At 57.0% G+C, this 15,487-nt stretch overlaps 2 protein-coding genes across 2 annotated transcripts; both read left to right on the plus strand.

The window, feature by feature from the left end:
* Positions 1-1,696: 1,696 nt before the first annotated feature.
* On the plus strand, positions 1,697-7,887 carry CSF3R (colony stimulating factor 3 receptor; the record flags this gene model as incomplete). Its single annotated transcript, XM_084274308.1, has 15 exons — positions 1,697-1,766; positions 2,080-2,379; positions 2,701-2,824; positions 2,966-3,135; positions 3,845-3,999; positions 4,255-4,408; positions 4,501-4,583; positions 4,672-4,885; positions 5,145-5,333; positions 5,599-5,700; positions 6,012-6,158; positions 6,373-6,513; positions 6,661-6,751; positions 6,957-7,038; positions 7,223-7,887. 15 exons carry the CDS (start codon positions 1,697-1,699, stop codon positions 7,703-7,705), a joined length of 2,505 nt encoding a protein of 834 aa, XP_084130434.1. The 3' UTR covers positions 7,706-7,887.
* A 177-nt stretch (positions 7,888-8,064) lies between these two features.
* On the plus strand, positions 8,065-15,402 carry MRPS15 (mitochondrial ribosomal protein S15). The gene is made up of 8 exons (XM_084274234.1): positions 8,065-8,203; positions 9,358-9,420; positions 9,554-9,629; positions 11,173-11,221; positions 11,961-12,045; positions 12,878-12,936; positions 14,353-14,544; positions 15,231-15,402. The coding sequence occupies exons 1-8, from the start codon at positions 8,116-8,118 to the stop codon at positions 15,348-15,350; spliced, it is 732 nt and encodes a 243-aa protein (XP_084130360.1). The 5' UTR covers positions 8,065-8,115; the 3' UTR covers positions 15,351-15,402.
* Positions 15,403-15,487: the final 85 nt, after the last annotated feature.

Consider the following 15,487-nt stretch of genomic DNA (forward strand, 5'->3'; position numbering starts at 1 on the left):
GGCCCTGGGTGAGGGGTTGCTGGAAAAACCCAGGTTAATGGTTGGCATGGGGAGGTACCAGAGGGAAGGTTGGGTCTTGAGTTCCCCTCAGGGCATCTTATGGGTTCTAGGGTGAGATGGAGTGTGTGGTGGGAATGTGGACAACTTGGGTCAAACAGGGCTTTGCAGGGCAGCTCTGCCCATAGCTGAACTGCGAGGGGCAGTGGTGTTGTGCCCAGGGTCCGGGGTGGGGAGGTACATCCCAGGAGATGGCTGTGGATAAGCCCAGTTCCCTGTGGTGAGTGCCCAGGAAGAACACAGGGCTCGGCTGGTGCAGGAGATCTACACCCAGGCAGCACTGCCCTGGGCTGGAAGCCACGGCTGAGTTCCCTTCTCTGCCTTCCCAGTCTGGCATCCCCTGGCCTGTGCCACATCCCGACTGCATCGCATCCCGGCTGCTGGAGCGGGCAGGGTGGCAGGCTGGGTGCTGCTCCCAGCACGCTGGATGTGTGCATGCTGCTGGGATTTCCTTCCTGCGGCAAGAGAGGCGGTCACAGCCTTCAGGGAAGTGTTTTGCAATCACCTTCTTCAGAGAGTCAGAGCAATTAACGGCACTGGTTTTGAGGAACTAACGGTGAAAGCAGCATGTTAGCAAACGGGCTGAGCACGGTGAGCCGCTGGGAGCCAGAGGTCGGTGCTGGGAGCGGGCGGTGAGCTGCGGCCAGACACACCAGGCACGGAGGTGAGGTAGAGATGGAGGCGAGGTGGGATGGGGGTGAGGTGGGATGGGGGCGAGGTGGGATGGAGACAAGGTGGGATGGAGGTGAGGTGGGATGGGGCATTGGCATGCTTGGGTCCAGCTGAGCACCTTGCCCATGGCTGTGTGAGCGGCTCTGTCCTGTCCCCTACCCAGGACAGCCACATGTGCCAGGTGCTTGGGGGTGGCTGCTCCCCCATTTCCCACACTTGAATCCCTCATCTGCCTCTAGACTTTGGCTTGGTGGGGGGAAGCAGCTGTGGGCACCCAGAGGTGGGGTGCAGTTTGGGCAGCCCCTCGGGGGCCAAGTGCCTGCAGCACCAAGGATGCAGCTGGGACGGACCCAGGGCAGAGGGTAAGCTGGCAGCCGGGCAGGGCAGGGGCAGGGGCAGAGGCAGCTGCCGCTCCAGAGCTGTTCCCCACGGCAGGATGGGGGTGAAGCTGGAGGGAGCAGCACAGGGGAGGGGGTGAAGGCAGGACCCCGAGGACCCACAGCTCTGGCCAGCCCTGCTGCGCTGCCCTTGTCCATTCATTCCCCTCTTTCAGCTTATCAGCCCCACGCTCACCCTCCCTGAAACCACAAATCTCTGCCCGGTACCTGAGATAAAATCAGCCCGTGCCTGCGGCCAGCGATGGGGTGTTGCACCCCAGGATCGGGGTGTGTGGGGCCAAAAGCTGGTGGCAGGCTGTGCCAGAGGGGCCATCGCCTCACCGCTCAGCTCTTCCATCTCACCAGCGCCTGCAGCAGCGCCGGCTGCAGAGCCCGGGGGTGGAGGTGTCAGGAAGGGCTGCGGGGGAGAGGAGAGGCTGCCTCTGACGGCAAAAGGACATTTTGCTCCAGGAAGCATCAGTGACGGTGGCAACACGGCTCCTCCAGCCCACCTCATCCCAGCCCCTTCCTGACCCGCAAGACGAGCCGCTTTCTCCATTCCAGGTGATGCCAAAGCCACGGAGACGACCATGGCCAGGCGCGGTGCCGGGACACCCTTCCTGCTGCGGCTCTCCCTGCTCCTGCTCCTCCGCCTGGGTGGTGAGTGGGGCTTGTCCCGTTGTCCCGCATGTCCCTAGACACCCAGCACCCATCCTGTCCCCATCAGCTGGGGCTGCGGCACACAGGGGCTGCTGTGGATGGGCTGGAGCAGCGGCAGCGCGGTGGGAGCTGGCAGGATGGGGCCCGGCGTGTGCCGGCAGGCTTGCCCAACGCCCGGCTCTTCCTCTCCAGTGGCTGGGGGGCCCGTCTAAGGGAAGAGGCACTTGTCCCTCTGTCCTGCCTAGGTGCCAAGGAGCTGAGATGGCTTTGTCGTGGCCGCGTCCGGGGTGTGACACATTTCTCCTGCCTGCAGGGACCTCGGGTTGTGCCTCGGTGGCTGTGGGCTCACCCGTTGTGCCCCTGGGTTCGGCTGTCACGGCGTCCTGCACCATCCGAAGCGAGCTCTGCCGCGGCTTGGAGCGTGGGAAGGTCCGGATCACCTGGATGTTGGACAACGAGCCCATGGCCGGGAGCCAGCGCCAGGGCCCAGGGGACACGGAGGTGTCCAACCTCATCCTGCCCCAGTTCAACCGCACGCAGGCCAAGCTGTGGTGCTGGGTGGAGTGGAACGGGACCAAGCAGCGCGTCGGCATGGCTGAGATCAGGGCTGGCTGTAAGTCTGCTGCCACCATGGGTCACCTACGTCTGCAGAAGTGGAACCCAGCACCGGGGTTCGCATGACTCCTCCCCAACATGTGTCTGCTCCAGTGAGCTGGGCAAAGCCACCGAAGCCGATAGCTGATGGTGGCTGTTTTGGGGCTATGCCCGGCCACGTCATGGCACACCAGTGCCCAGTGGGCAGGCAGCAGGGCAAGGCAGATTTGGAGCAGGGGTCACAGGAGGGCTCTGTGCAGCCAGCACAGGGGGGGCTGGGGCTCCTCTGCAACCAGGACAGGGGCTTTGCTGAGGATCTTCCCTGGGCACACTCTCGCAGACCCACCTGCCAAACCCTCCAACCTCAGCTGCACCCTGAACCTCAGTGACTACGGGCTGACGTGCCAGTGGGAACCAGGAGCCAACAGCCACCTCCCCACCAGTGTCGTGCTGAAGTGTGCCACGTAAGCTTCGGGGGGGGTGACACGGTCACCAGTGTCTGGCCCTTGGCCACCTCTCCTGGCCCTCACCCTCTGCCAAACCACATGGCAAGCCTTCCCTTCTGTTGGAGTGTCCCACCGAGCCCACCCCTCTCTCCGCCACAGGAGCAGAGCCCAGGCAGTGACGGGCTGCACCCCACAAGGCAGCCACAGCCGCTGCACGGTGCCGCGCCGGCTGCTCCATCTCTACCGGCAAATGGAGCTCTGGGTGTCTGCCACTAACGAACTGGGCACGGCCGAGTCGCAGCATCTCTTCATCGACCCCATGGACGTTGGTGAGTGACAGCTGGAGCTGCCAGCCTCGTGCAGAGGGCAGGGGCTGGGGAAGCTCATCAGCAGTGAGAGAGGGGTATTAGAGTGCCATTAAAGCACGCCGGGCTTTCAGGTCATATTTTACGGGCAGCTTCCCATGATAAATGGCTTGCCAGGATGAATAGGTGCCAAAGCCCTATTACAGACTGAGCAGCCTGTGCCGGTGGGTTATGAGCTGCCGGTTGACCTGCTGCACTCTACAACTCTCTCCAGCAATTGATTACCCATTTATTCAGGAGGTCTATTAATAATATATCCAGCTCCTATAAACTATTTATAAAAGGAACCTTCGCAGACGGTGTCACTCGTCCTCCCTGCTCTGGACACAGGGGAGGGCTGCCCACAAACCAGCTGAGCCCTCCTACAGCCACGCTGGGCTCTCACCCCCTTAGCAGACCCAAACATGTGGCCTTCCTGGCCAGGTACCAGACCCTGGGTCCTGTGGGGTATTTTTCCTGCCCTGGAGCATGGGCTGCAGAGCAATGCCAGTGCTGTTCTTCCAAGCATCGCCCTGCATCCCGGGCAGGGGCACACTCCAGCTCCCATCCCCTGCTGCAAGCTGTTTCAGAGGCATCCTCACCTTGGGGTGATGCGGCTCATGGTGTTAACAATGGCCCCGTGTGAGGCCGCAGCCCTGCACCTCTGCAGCTCTCTCCCTGGCTCTTCCTCCAGCCAAATTGGACCCTCCGATCCTGCAGAGCATCCAGTCCGTCCCCTTCCAGACTGACTGCGTCACCCTGGCCTGGGAGGTGTCCCGCAGCAACGCGCACATGGAGCTGCAGTGTGAGCTGCGCTACCGGCTGTTGGAGGATCCCGTCTGGACTCTGGTGAGTGATGCTGGGGCAGCAGGACTCGGGAGGGTGGGCAAACAGGAGCTGGGATCCTCCCATCTGCTCCAAGCTCTGCCAGGCTTCCTGCAATGGAAGCAGCAGGGTGTCTGCATCAAGGGGGACGACAAGGTGCCCCCTCGCATGCCCTGCATGGCACCTACAGCAGGGCCAGGTCCTGCACCGGCTGGGCCCCTGAAGCCAGCCCCTGCTCAAGGCAGGAGCCAGCACAGCCCTCACTCCTGCTGCCACCAGGTCACCGGCATCATTGGCCAGGCTGGCACGACACAGCGCTGCGGCTTCCTCTTCGGCACACCGTACCACTTCCAGATGCGGTGCCGGCGGAGCTCGGCACAGGGCTACTGGAGTGAGTGGAGCGCAGGCAGGAACTACACCACCCATGAGAAAGGTGGGTGCAAAGTCACTCGGGGTGTCCCTTCTGCCCAGCCAGCGGCACAGCTCACCCCTCTCAGCTCCCTGCCTGCCCTTCTCCTGTTGCAGCTCCCACGGGGAAGCTGGATGCGTGGTGGAGCGTTCAGCCGGCTGGGGCTGCAGGGCAGCTGGAGGTGCAGCTGCACTGGAAGGTGAGCATGGGCAGGGGTGAGGGGCATGGGGGCTGCCAGGGCATTGCCATGGGGATTGAGCATCCCTGCACACCCTGCCTGTGCCCAGGCCCCACGGCAGCAGGAGGCGAACGGGAGAGTGCTGGGGTACCACGTCACCCTGAGCCCCAGGAGGAAGGGCAGGGACCGCCCCACCGTCTGCAACACCACCCACACCCAGTGCAACTTCTCCATGCCGGCGGGGACCAGGAGGGTCTATCTCTCAGCCTACAATGCTGCTGGCGAGTCGGCAGCGACCGAGGTTGTCCTCCTGGAGAGGAAAGGTGAGGGCAGCGTAAACCTCCTGCAATCCAAAACCTCCCCGTGCTCCCCGGGGGCTCTGCACATTCCCCAGCAGCTCCACAAGCACATTCCCCAGCAGCTCCCCTGCTGTGGGGAAGACGCTTCCCTGGGTGTCCATAGGGCTCCAAAGCAGGCTGTCTGCAGGGTGCACAGCCAGGGCGAGGAGCAGGGCAGGGGCTAGGGGTGATGCGGCAGGGATGTTTCCCTCTCCCCTCATCCCTGCTGGTTATTCCCATGCAGGTCAGCCCCTGGCCAAGCTCTGGGCAGTACCCAGGGACGATCGAAGCCTGTGGGTGCACTGGGAGGCACCACCTATCCCGGTAGCCGCCTACATCTTGGAGTGGCAGCAGGTGTCCTCAGAGCCCAGGCGCTGCAGCACCTGCTGGCAGATGGAGCGTGATGGCACTGCCACTGCAGCCCTCATCCAGGGTAAGCCAGGGGCTGCCGGGGGGTCCCCATCCTCCTGGCCAGCTGTGTGGCAGGGTTTGTACCAAGGGCTGGCACCCTGCCTGACTGCCCAAGACCAAACCCTGCCCTGCGGCCAACCCACACCCTCTCTCCATCCTCTGGATGCACTCCCAGGGTATGACACAGGCCAGGTGGGCTGGTGCTGTGGGGCAGGCGCAGGGCAGCCTGGGGGTCTCAGCTGCCAGAGCCCTGACCCCCCTGGTTCCCCCCTCATTCTCTGTTGCAGATGGCATTGAGCCTTTCCAGCGGTACAACATCTCAGTGTACCCGTTCTACACAGAGGCCATAGGGGTGCCCACCCACACTGCAGCCTACTCCAAGCAGATGGGTAGGTGTGCTGCCAGCAGCTGTCCCCCGCAGGCTCATCCCACACCACCAAACCTTTGCCTTTCCAAAAGGAGAGCCAGCCTTCCCCCCATGTGCCCCCAACTCAAGGGCCATGCAGAAGAGCCCAGCCCATGGGGCTGGATCTAGGCTGCTCTCTGAAGGTGCTCCTTGTGGGACTGAGCCCCATGGGGCAGAGTCCCATGCCCACACCCGGCAGCAGCACTGCCCTCTCAGTGCATCCCCCTCACTGGTCCCCCACCCCGAGGCAGCTGTTCTGCACAGCACCCACTTGCTTGTCCTGCTCTGTTTCAGCACCAGCCTATGCCCCGAAGCTCCACCTGACGAGTATTGGCAAGTCCTATGCTGAGCTGTGCTGGGAGCCGGTGCCGGTTGAGATGCAGAACGGCTTTATCACCAGCTACACCATCTTCTGGGCCAACAGCACCGCAGAAGTGTCCAGTGAGTCCTGCCCACATCAGCACTTTTCCCGTGCTCCATTCTGCCTCCATGTGTGGGCTGGGGACATCAGAACCTGTGCCCTTGTCAGAGAGTCAGGGGGGTGTGCACGTCCCATACAGGACCCCCTGGCCAGCAGAGACCCCAGGGGCCATGCCAGTGAGTGGCACCCGCAGAGCAGCCCCCACCACGCCAACAGCCACCCTCCTCTTCCCAGGTGCCAACGTGAATCCCACTCTCAGCTCCTTTGTGATCCAGGAGCTGAAGCCATCGACGCTGTACAAAGTACACATCATGGCATCCACGGCTGCCGGCAGCACCAACGGCACCAGCCTGACCCTGGTGACCATGGTGCTAGGTGAGGGGCTGCAGCCACCCGGGGGGGGTGTAGGGACAAGAGGGCACCTACCAAACCCTGCATCCTGCCCTGGCTTCACGGCACAGCAGGGCTGGAGGTGCCCCACTGTGGTTCCCCCTGCAATCCTCTCCCCTGTCCGTTTTCCAGATGACATTGAGATCCAGTTCCTCTTCCTGACCCTGGGGCTGATTTTCGTCCTGCTCATACTTTTGCTCATCTGCTTCCAGAAGAAGGGGCGGTGAGTACCGAGAGCTGCCACAGGATGCAATGGCCCTGTGCCACCAGGCTGGGCTGCCCTGAGAGTCCCTGTCCCCCGCGGCACAGCCTGGCTGCTGGAGGGATGGGGGCAAATGCAGGGAGTGGTGTCACCCCTTCCTGAGCTCGGTGGGAGCCAGGCCAGCCCCAAGGCCACCATTTCAGGCCCCCTGTCCTTTGGTCACCAGGGTGAAGCAGCAGTTCTGGCCCAGCGTCCCTGACCCTGCCAACAGCAGCCTGGGCAAGTGGGTGCCGGCGGAGTTCCAGCAGGTGAGACCTGGGCAGCAGTTTCCCCCAGCTCCCTGGCACTGCCCAGCATGGAGGGCACAGCACCCAGGGCGCAAGGCCGTGCTGGGATGGGGAACGGGGAACAGGGGTGCAGGGAGCTGGGGTGGGAGGGCAGCAGAGAGGCTGCACCCTGCAAGCAAGCCATGACCACACACCCTTTCCCCAGGAGCCTCTGCGTGTCCCCGGCATGAGGGAGCCTGGCCTGGCCGCCATATCTACTGTCACAGTGCTTGAGAAGGTGGCAGGGAAGCTGCCATCCCCCTGGGGCAAGGAGCCCACCGGCGAGCCCCCCAGCACCTTCCCCATCCTGCCTCAGCCCTACGTGCGGCAGGAGGGTCCCGGCGGCTGGGCAGAGCCACGCCAAGGCCCCGCTGGGAGCGGGGAGACCATCCAGTACGCGCGGGTGGTGGGCGACGGCTACAAGGGCCAGCAGCACGTCCCGCCGCGCCTCTACCTGCGCTCCAGCTCCACGCAGCCCCTGCTCGACCCCAGCCCCAGCCCCAAGCCCTACGAGAACGTGTGGTTCCCAGGGGCTCAGGGCTGCCTGGGGGACGGGGGCTGCCCCGAGGAGCTGCCTGCCACCTTCCCCCTGCTGCAGGGCCTCCGCATCAACGGCGCCGAGGAGCTTCACGACTGCCGGACGTTTTAGTGCCCGAGGCCGGGCTGCGATGACGGACCCAGCCCCGGGTCTCCCCCCTCCCGGGGACTGGGGGGGGGGGGGCCAGGGCCGGGCCTGGGGCTGCCCGATGGGACCCGGCTCCCCCCGCCCGTGCTGTGCGCGTTCCCTCCCGCTCCGCTCTGCTCCCGCAATAAACGGGGACACGTTTAGAACGGCCTGGGAGCTTTCTGCGGCGGAACGAGCCCGCAACGCCCGACGGGGAGCGGACTCGGGACTCGGGACTCGGGACAGGGAGGGGAAGGGAAGGGGGGGAGTGCCCGACCCGCGCTCCGCCCATCGATGCGCTCGGCGCTCGGCCCCTTCGCCCTGGGTCGGCGCTCGGCCGTGCCGCCTGGGCAAGATGGCGGCGCCCGTGGCGGCGGGGCCGTGAGGCGCGGGCGATGCTGGCGCTCCGGGCGGTGCTGGGCCGCTGCCTGGCGGGGCCGGCCCGCAGCGGGGCCGCTGTCCTGGGGAGCGGCGCCGGGGCCGGTGAGGTGCAGGGGGAGCTGGGGTCGGACCAGAGAGGCCGCCCCGAGGGAGGGCGGAAGGGGAAGCGGGGCCCGGCTAAGGAAGAGGCGGGGGGCCCGAGCCGAGGAGGAGCGGCCTCGGGGGCAAGGGTGGCTGGGGGCAAGGGGAAGGGAGTCCGAGGCGCCCCGGGAGGGGCTGGGTGGCCCCGGGATACCGCTGGGGAGGCAGGGCACGGACAGGGCGCCGTCGTGTCCCCTGAGGCCCCGGAGGAGAGTGGCGGTGGCCTGTGCGCCTGGTGGGGTGGTCAGACCCGGGCGTGCTCCGGGCAGGGCAGGCACGGCAGGGCCGGGGGGTGCCGGCCGCTCCTGCCCCGCGCACGATGAGCGGGAGCAGCTCAGAGGCCGGGGGGGCTCGGCAAAGCCGCCGTGAGCAGGGCCGGGGTGTGGGCTGGAGGCCTGGTGTGGGTCCCACACTGCCGTGACTGCACCGTGAGCGTGGGATGCGTGTGGCACCACCCCCTGCCCAGATCTGGTGCTGATGGGGTGCAGAGCTGAGCTCGTGTGCTGCTCAGCCAGGTCTGTTAGTGGGCAAGGCAAGGGCAAAGGCTGCACTTGGAAATGTGCCCGAGGCACAAGTGCTTCATCTGAAGCAGGTACTGATTCCAGTAGCAGAGGCTGTGAAAGTTTGTTCCTAAAAGGTCAAAGAATGGCTCAGCTCGTGCTGCTGAGGGGGATTCTCATTTGCACCAGGCTGTGCTGCTCAAAGGTTGTCTCTGGGTCTTGCTGCCTCTGCACTCTGTTGCTGGGGTTATCCAGAGCAGCCTAACTCACACATGAAGCTACTTGGATGAGTTCATCAATTCAAGCCCTCTAAATGAACACAGCCCTCACACTCTGTTCAGTGTCTGTAGCCTCTTCCTGCTGCTGTGTTCTTCCCATCATTTAGGTTCAGGTCACCCTGAAGCAGCACAGCTTTATGCATTTGTTTGAGTAGCCATGTGAGAACCACACTGAACTGTTCCACACTCATTTGGGACAAAATAATTGACCAGCCAGTGATCACCTTGGAGTCTTAAACACCCTGACCATTTTTCTAGTAGAGGAAGCAGAGTTTGAAGTGTACATAGCTAAAAAAGTGCATACCAGTCTGATAAATCTTTCTTTTTCTCTGTTAAGCTTGCACTCCCTTTATCCAGACAGCCAGATGTTACGCCAGACCCGCGAGAAGAAGGAGGAAAGGTACGTTGGGATTAACAGCACCACGTGGCATACAGTCTGTTTGCTTTGCAACTTGTTTCCTCTGGTCTAGTTTGCATGTTCAGAGCTCTGACTTTGTTCTGCTCTTCCTCAAATGCTGATCTTCTCTTTGTAGACATCCCCAGCCACTTGGATGATCTTCCTCCCACCATGCTGAAGCAAGATTATGCCAATGTCCCCATAATAAATAGGTATGGTACAGGGAAAGGGAGTGAGTGTTCCCTCCAGAGATTTGTATCTTGCACACTGACCTGGTTTTGTCTGGGATAGAGTTGATTTTCTTCTTATGGATGATTTATTGCTATCATCATAGATATTAATATTTTACTTTTCTGTCATATTGAACTGCCTTTATCTCAATCCATGAGTTTTACCCACTTCTTTTACCCCTCCATCCCATTGTGTGGGGAGTGAGTGAACGGTTGTGTGGGTGTTTTAGCTGCCTCCTAGGTTCAACCATGATACACACACACAACCACAGTGTGTGGAAGCTGTCACCCACCCAGTAATTAATGAATGCTCTGTGGTCACTGGTATGCAGTGTAGCACAAAATATTGCAAAGTCGTTTTGAAAGTCAAATTAGCAAAAACAATCACTGATTAAAGTTATGTAAGAGTCTTTGCTTAGTGTAGGATCAAGTGCCAGTTGCCCACATCTCCTGTGGGCTTTCTAACCTGTAGAAAAAAAGGAAATGATCTTCCTGGAAATAATCTCTGCCTGTCTGGAACTCAGGTGCTAGAGAGTGTGTAGTTAACAACTCAACATGAATGGCTGCTTCTGAAATTCAGACCTGGAGTTTAGCAGTTTCAGGCTCGGCTCATGTGCGGTGCGTGAGAGCCCCCAGTGGCGTTAACTGAGACTGTCACAGGACCTTGAAGGAGACGCTCTTAAAATTACTTATTTTGTCCTTGTGCACTGACTTGGGAGTTCATCTTCAGCACCTGGTTTGCACATACTGGTTTTGGAAGTGAGAGTCTTCATTGTTACATGAAATAATGGTGCTTTGAGAGGGTTCAGAGGAGCCACAGAGATGCTCAGAGGGCTGGAGCAGCTCCCCTACGGAGAGAGGCTGAGGGAGCTGGGCTGGTTCAGCCTGGAGAAGAGAAGGCTGTGGGGGGACCTCACTGCAGCCTTCCAGTCCCTGAAGGGAGCAGAGAAACAGGAGGGGAATCAGCTTGTTAAAGGGTAGATAATGGCAGGACAAGGGGGATGGATTAAAGCTAAAGGAGGGAAGGTTTAAATGAGATATTAGGGGTAAGTTCTTTACAGAGAGAGTGGTGAGGGGCTGGAACAGGCTGCCCAGAGAGGGGGTGGGTGCCCCATCCCTGGGGGTGTTCAAGGCCAGGTTGGATGGGGCCCTGGGCAACCTTGTGTAGCTCCAGGCCTGTGGCAGGGAGCTCTGTGATCCTTGGGATCCCCTCCAACCCAGACCAGTCTGTGATTCTATGATTCCCATGGCAGCAAAGCTGCTCAATGCTTCTGTCATCTCAGTGGTGATTCTTCTTAGGAATGTGAGAAGCAGTTTTTAGCTGACAGGTTTGAGGGGGCAGGAGAGTTGCTGTCAGTTTTGCAGAATCACTAGTTTGAAAAAGACCTTTGAGATCGAGTCCAACTGTAAATTAGGGAATTTACCCTATTTGTAGTTGAAAAAAAGATCTGCAAACCAAACCTGATTTCTGTTGTCAAACAGACTTGGTTTCTAGTTTATAAACCACTCTTCAATCTCCTTGCAGTGTCGATGATGTAGTGAAAAGACTCTTGTCCCTGGAAATGGCAAGCCAGGTTAGTTTCATTCTATTTCCATGAAAATCCTAGAAGATTTAGTGAGAGCTTTTGTGTTAGACTTGTGAAGTGCCCTTCACTTACTTTATTTGTAAGCATTGCTCACAAATATGGGGCTCTTAATACATGAGAGTGAGAAGTCTTGTTACTCTTGTAACTTATGCAGTCTTCTTTATTACAGTAATCACATGCTCAAATGAGATAAGAAAATAGGAGTCAATCATGGTAAAGATGAGCTGTGTTGTGGCTGGTCTCTGTTCCAGAAAATAGGTCCTTCATGTTATTTTTACTTTCTGTATGCCTAGAAAACAAAGCAAGCAATTTATAAGGTAGCACAAAGATCTTACCCCTTCCTTGCTGCTTGCCACTTCAGCTAAAAAAGATGTGAAAAGTAAAGGCTGCTGCTGTGTGCGGTCAGCCTCAGTTCTGCCTGCTGTTCAGGAGAGCAGCAGGGCCTCTTCAACACCCTCCTTCTGTGGTCTGGGGAAGAAGGATGTGCCCAGACTCTTGGTTTGAACAATGGTGATTCTGTGTTCTGCTGCTTCCCTGCTGTACTCAGCGCTGTCCTGCAAGCAGCAGGTCCTCTTCTGCAGCACTTCTTACACCTTTTGTGCTGGACATTGAGCAAGACTATTAATTACAAAGCCTTTATCTGGGTGGTCATCTGGGAAGAGAACTGGGGTGTCTCAGACCTTTAGTGTTCCTGAGAAAATAATAAGCTCTTTTCTATTATCCACAGAAGGAGAAGATGAAAGTAAAGATACAGCAGCTGGTGGAGAAGGTCAGGAGGTCTCCCAACGATGATGGTTCCTTTGAGGTGCAAGGTAAGTTTAAAAAGTAGAAAGATACTGTTGGCAGATGATACATCTCTGCTTTTATTCAGCTGCTCCCACCCCAGCACTTAAAGTTTCCTGTGTCAGGCAGGAGAACCTCCCTTCAGGAGAGCACAGGGGAGGCAGCAAGCCTGCAGTGTGCCCCTGGAAGACTTGTTCAGGGTTTGGGAGCGGTGCAGAGGCAGTGCATGGGCTTACTGGCAGATGTCTGCAAGGGGGATTTCCAAATTCATGCTCCTTATCAGCCCTTCCAAGGCAGCATGTGTGTTACTAGGTGTAAAGTGCTTACCTGAAGTGAAGCATTGTGCTGCATTTACCAAAATGAACTGCTCCATTTACCTGCAGAGCCCTCGATTCCCTCTGCATTGTCCATGCTGCCATTAACCCCTTTATCATTAATAAAGGCCTTCAGTTTCTCAGGGTGAGATCAGCACCTTCCTCCAAAGCCTGAAATCACAGCTGCTTTTAGAAAGAACTCTTAGTTTCTGCCTGTTCCTCCAAAGCTTAACCCAAGTGTTGTGAAATGAATGTAAAGTCACCAGTGCATGCAAGAGGAATTCACAAGTAAATTCATATCATCTGTTGTTAAAATTTTAACCTCTAATTAAGCAGCTTCATAATAGTAATAGTTCTGTGTCCAGTTTGTGTGTGTTCTGTGATTTGTTTTACGTTTATTCAGAAGCTGGGGGGTAACATTTGCTGTGGCTCAGTGGGTACCTGTAAGAGCCACAGTCCTCAGCTGGCAGTTTGAAGGGAATGCAGATGGTGCTGTCTCACCCTGGGAAGCTGCTGCTCTCATGTGGCTTCTTATGTCTCTTTATAGTTGCTAAGTTGACTGCCAAGATACGCACTTACGAGGAGCATCTTCAGAGGCATCCCAAGGTAACTATCAGGAATCTGAGCCCACACGTCTGGGATGGCAGCTGCTCAGGTTGTTTTCTCAGTTTAGAACAAAAGGATTTTAATTCTGGGGATTACAGCCTTCCTAAGAAGGCTTATAACTCCAACTGTTCCCTGGTGCCAGTCTGGCTCAGTCACAGTGACGTTCTCACTGGCTGAAATGTGGAGCATGGTTTTTGGTTCAGTTTTGCTGTTACCAGATCAGTGGAAGCAGCTGAGCAGATACCTTTTGAACAGAGTTTTGCTAACTTGATCCTTGCTGCAGATGTGGCCTTGCAGCTTAGTTCCCAGTATAATGAGTGTTATCATTTCAGCAGCTGTACTCTCTTTTTGTTCTGCCTATAAAAAGGTTTAGAGGAGAGGACTGTGGTGGTGTCAGAACCAGCTTCCCTACCTGAAGCTACCTGGGTTCAGAGCCCAGATTTGAAACATCACAACCACAAGTTCATGAACAAGATAGACTCAAGATTCTTTGTACGGTGCAAAGGTCAGACATGGATTAATCAGCTGCATTTGGGGGAAGAAAGTGCATAATTATTTGTCAAACACAAAAGCTTGAAGGGTAAACCAGAATGGAATTCAGTTTTTACAAGAAGCCAGAACTTGTACCGAGTGTTTCAGCAGGAGAGACCTTTTGCAATTACTTGGATGAAACCTGCTTTCTACACAAGTTACTTGTATAGGATAGGGAAACTTTTCCTGTGGGGGGTTGCCCCAAATACCATGGCCCAAGCTACACGTGTTTTTTTCCAAAGAACCCAAACAGTCAGACAGAGCCAAGTCACATTTTATTTTCACATTAAACTTCCAGGATAAAGACCAAAGGTAAATGCTTCTGAGTTATTTCTAGAAGTATATATTTCAGGGAAGCAGAGATTTTAGCCAGTAGACCTTCCCTCCAGTCTTTGCCTTGTACTGCCTGGAGCTGCGTACAAGTTGAAAACAGTCCTCAGCGCTGAGGGAGGAAGGTGCAGACACAGGCTGAGGAAAGCAATTTCAGTGAAAAGTAAACGAAGTTTTCCCAGATCTCCTTGTAGTGACCTAGTGTGTGTGCAGCATTTGCCAAGAAAATCTGTTCTAAGATACTGCCCTTAACCTTATTCACAGAATCACAAGGTTGGAAGCGACCTTTGAAGATCATCAAGTCCAACCATTCCCATCCTGTGCTAAACCAGATCCTTAAGTACCTCATCTACCCTTTTTCTGAACACATCCAGGGCAGGTGACTCAGCCCCTCCCTGGGCAGCCCGTTCCAGCCCCTGACAACTCTTTCAGTCAAAATTTTTTTTCTAATATCCAATATTGTTTCCTTTCAGCCAGAATCTGGCTATTCCAAGTAATTTATTGGAATGGAAGTATGATCTGTCTGCAACCTAGTGACTGTTAAGGCCTTTGCAGGATAAGAACAACCGTCGCCGCATGCTGATGGCTATAGACCAGCGGAAGAAGCTCCTCGCCTATCTCCGCCGTGTCCGCTATGATATCTTTGAGAACACCTGCAAGCAGCTGGATATCCAGTACACCCTACCCCCTCCCTACTCCAGGAGGGTCACCAAGCGCTGGGTTGTGAAGAAGGCTTTCTGCATCAAGGTACGGAGCGATCTGGAGAGAGCAGCACGTAGCTGGAGTAGGAAAAAATACCTCTATAGAAGGGCACAATTAAGACAGTTGGAAAAGACTAATGGGCAAGTCCTTTATGCATTGAATTCGAGGAGACAGTGATGATGTCTGTAGAGAAATGTGTAAGCTTGGCAAAGACACAGGTGCTGTGGTTGAGAACCTCAGGTGTGCTGTTAGTTTGCTCAGAAATGTAGGGTTCAGACCAGCACTCTGTCCCAGCCTGGTATGGGAACTGGTTGGTGAGGAGGTTAAATTTGAGGGCAGCTTTGGAACAGAAATGGGGGTACATCCACTGTCTGCTCTCCTTTGCTCTTGGTACATCGGTGTGACTGGTGTGTGTGATACATCCCAGTACTGAGCAGGATCCAAAAGCTGGGTGTGCCTGGGTGTGTGGAATTGCAGTGAAATGGTAACTGAAAGATGAGGTGTCAGGTACAGAATGCCTCCCAATGCCACCCTGAAAACAGGGCTGGCTGGAGGCCAGGAGGAAGCACATGGGAAGGAGTTGTCTCACTGCAGGGCATGTCTCCTTGCCTCTGCTGCAGGAACCAGGGTGCGTGCTGCAGGAACCAGGGTGCATGCTGCAGGCAGCAGCTCTGCTCAGCAGCAGGCAGCTCTGTCTCCCTTTCTCTCACTTCATTATGCACCTCCCACAGGTTTTTCAGGAGGTCCAGAAGCTGAAAGCAGCAGAGAGACTAAAGCAGAGAAGAGAGTGGCAAGCAAGACAGAGAGCTGCAAAGGAGAAGGAGGCGCAGGGTGAGGGGACGGCTGTGTAATGGTACATCAAGGCTGCCAGGGCTGGTCTTTCACAATAAAGAATTACTTGAAGGCCTACAGCCTCTCTGCTTTATGTGCACTCGGGGTCTGCGCTGTGCTGAGCACCCAGAAAAGCATGGTGAGTGGTTTAAGCGTT

This window comes from Gallinula chloropus (assembly GCF_964237585.1).
Source record: "Gallinula chloropus genome assembly, chromosome: 22".
Taxonomy (NCBI): domain Eukaryota; kingdom Metazoa; phylum Chordata; class Aves; order Gruiformes; family Rallidae; genus Gallinula; species Gallinula chloropus.

What these genes read in the sequence shown, in the direction of transcription:
- MRPS15 (XM_084274234.1), top strand. Translation starts at nt 8,116, where the DNA reads ATGCTGGCGCTCCGGGCGGTGCTGGGCCGCTGCCTGGCGGGGCCGGCC. An exon ending in GGGGAGCGGCGCCGGGGCCG is followed by an intron (nt 8,204 to 9,357) that starts GTGAGGTGCAGG and finishes TTCTCTGTTAAG; the next exon opens with CTTGCACTCCCTTTATCCAG. An exon ending in CGCGAGAAGAAGGAGGAAAG is followed by an intron (nt 9,421 to 9,553) that starts GTACGTTGGGAT and finishes TTCTCTTTGTAG; the next exon opens with ACATCCCCAGCCACTTGGAT.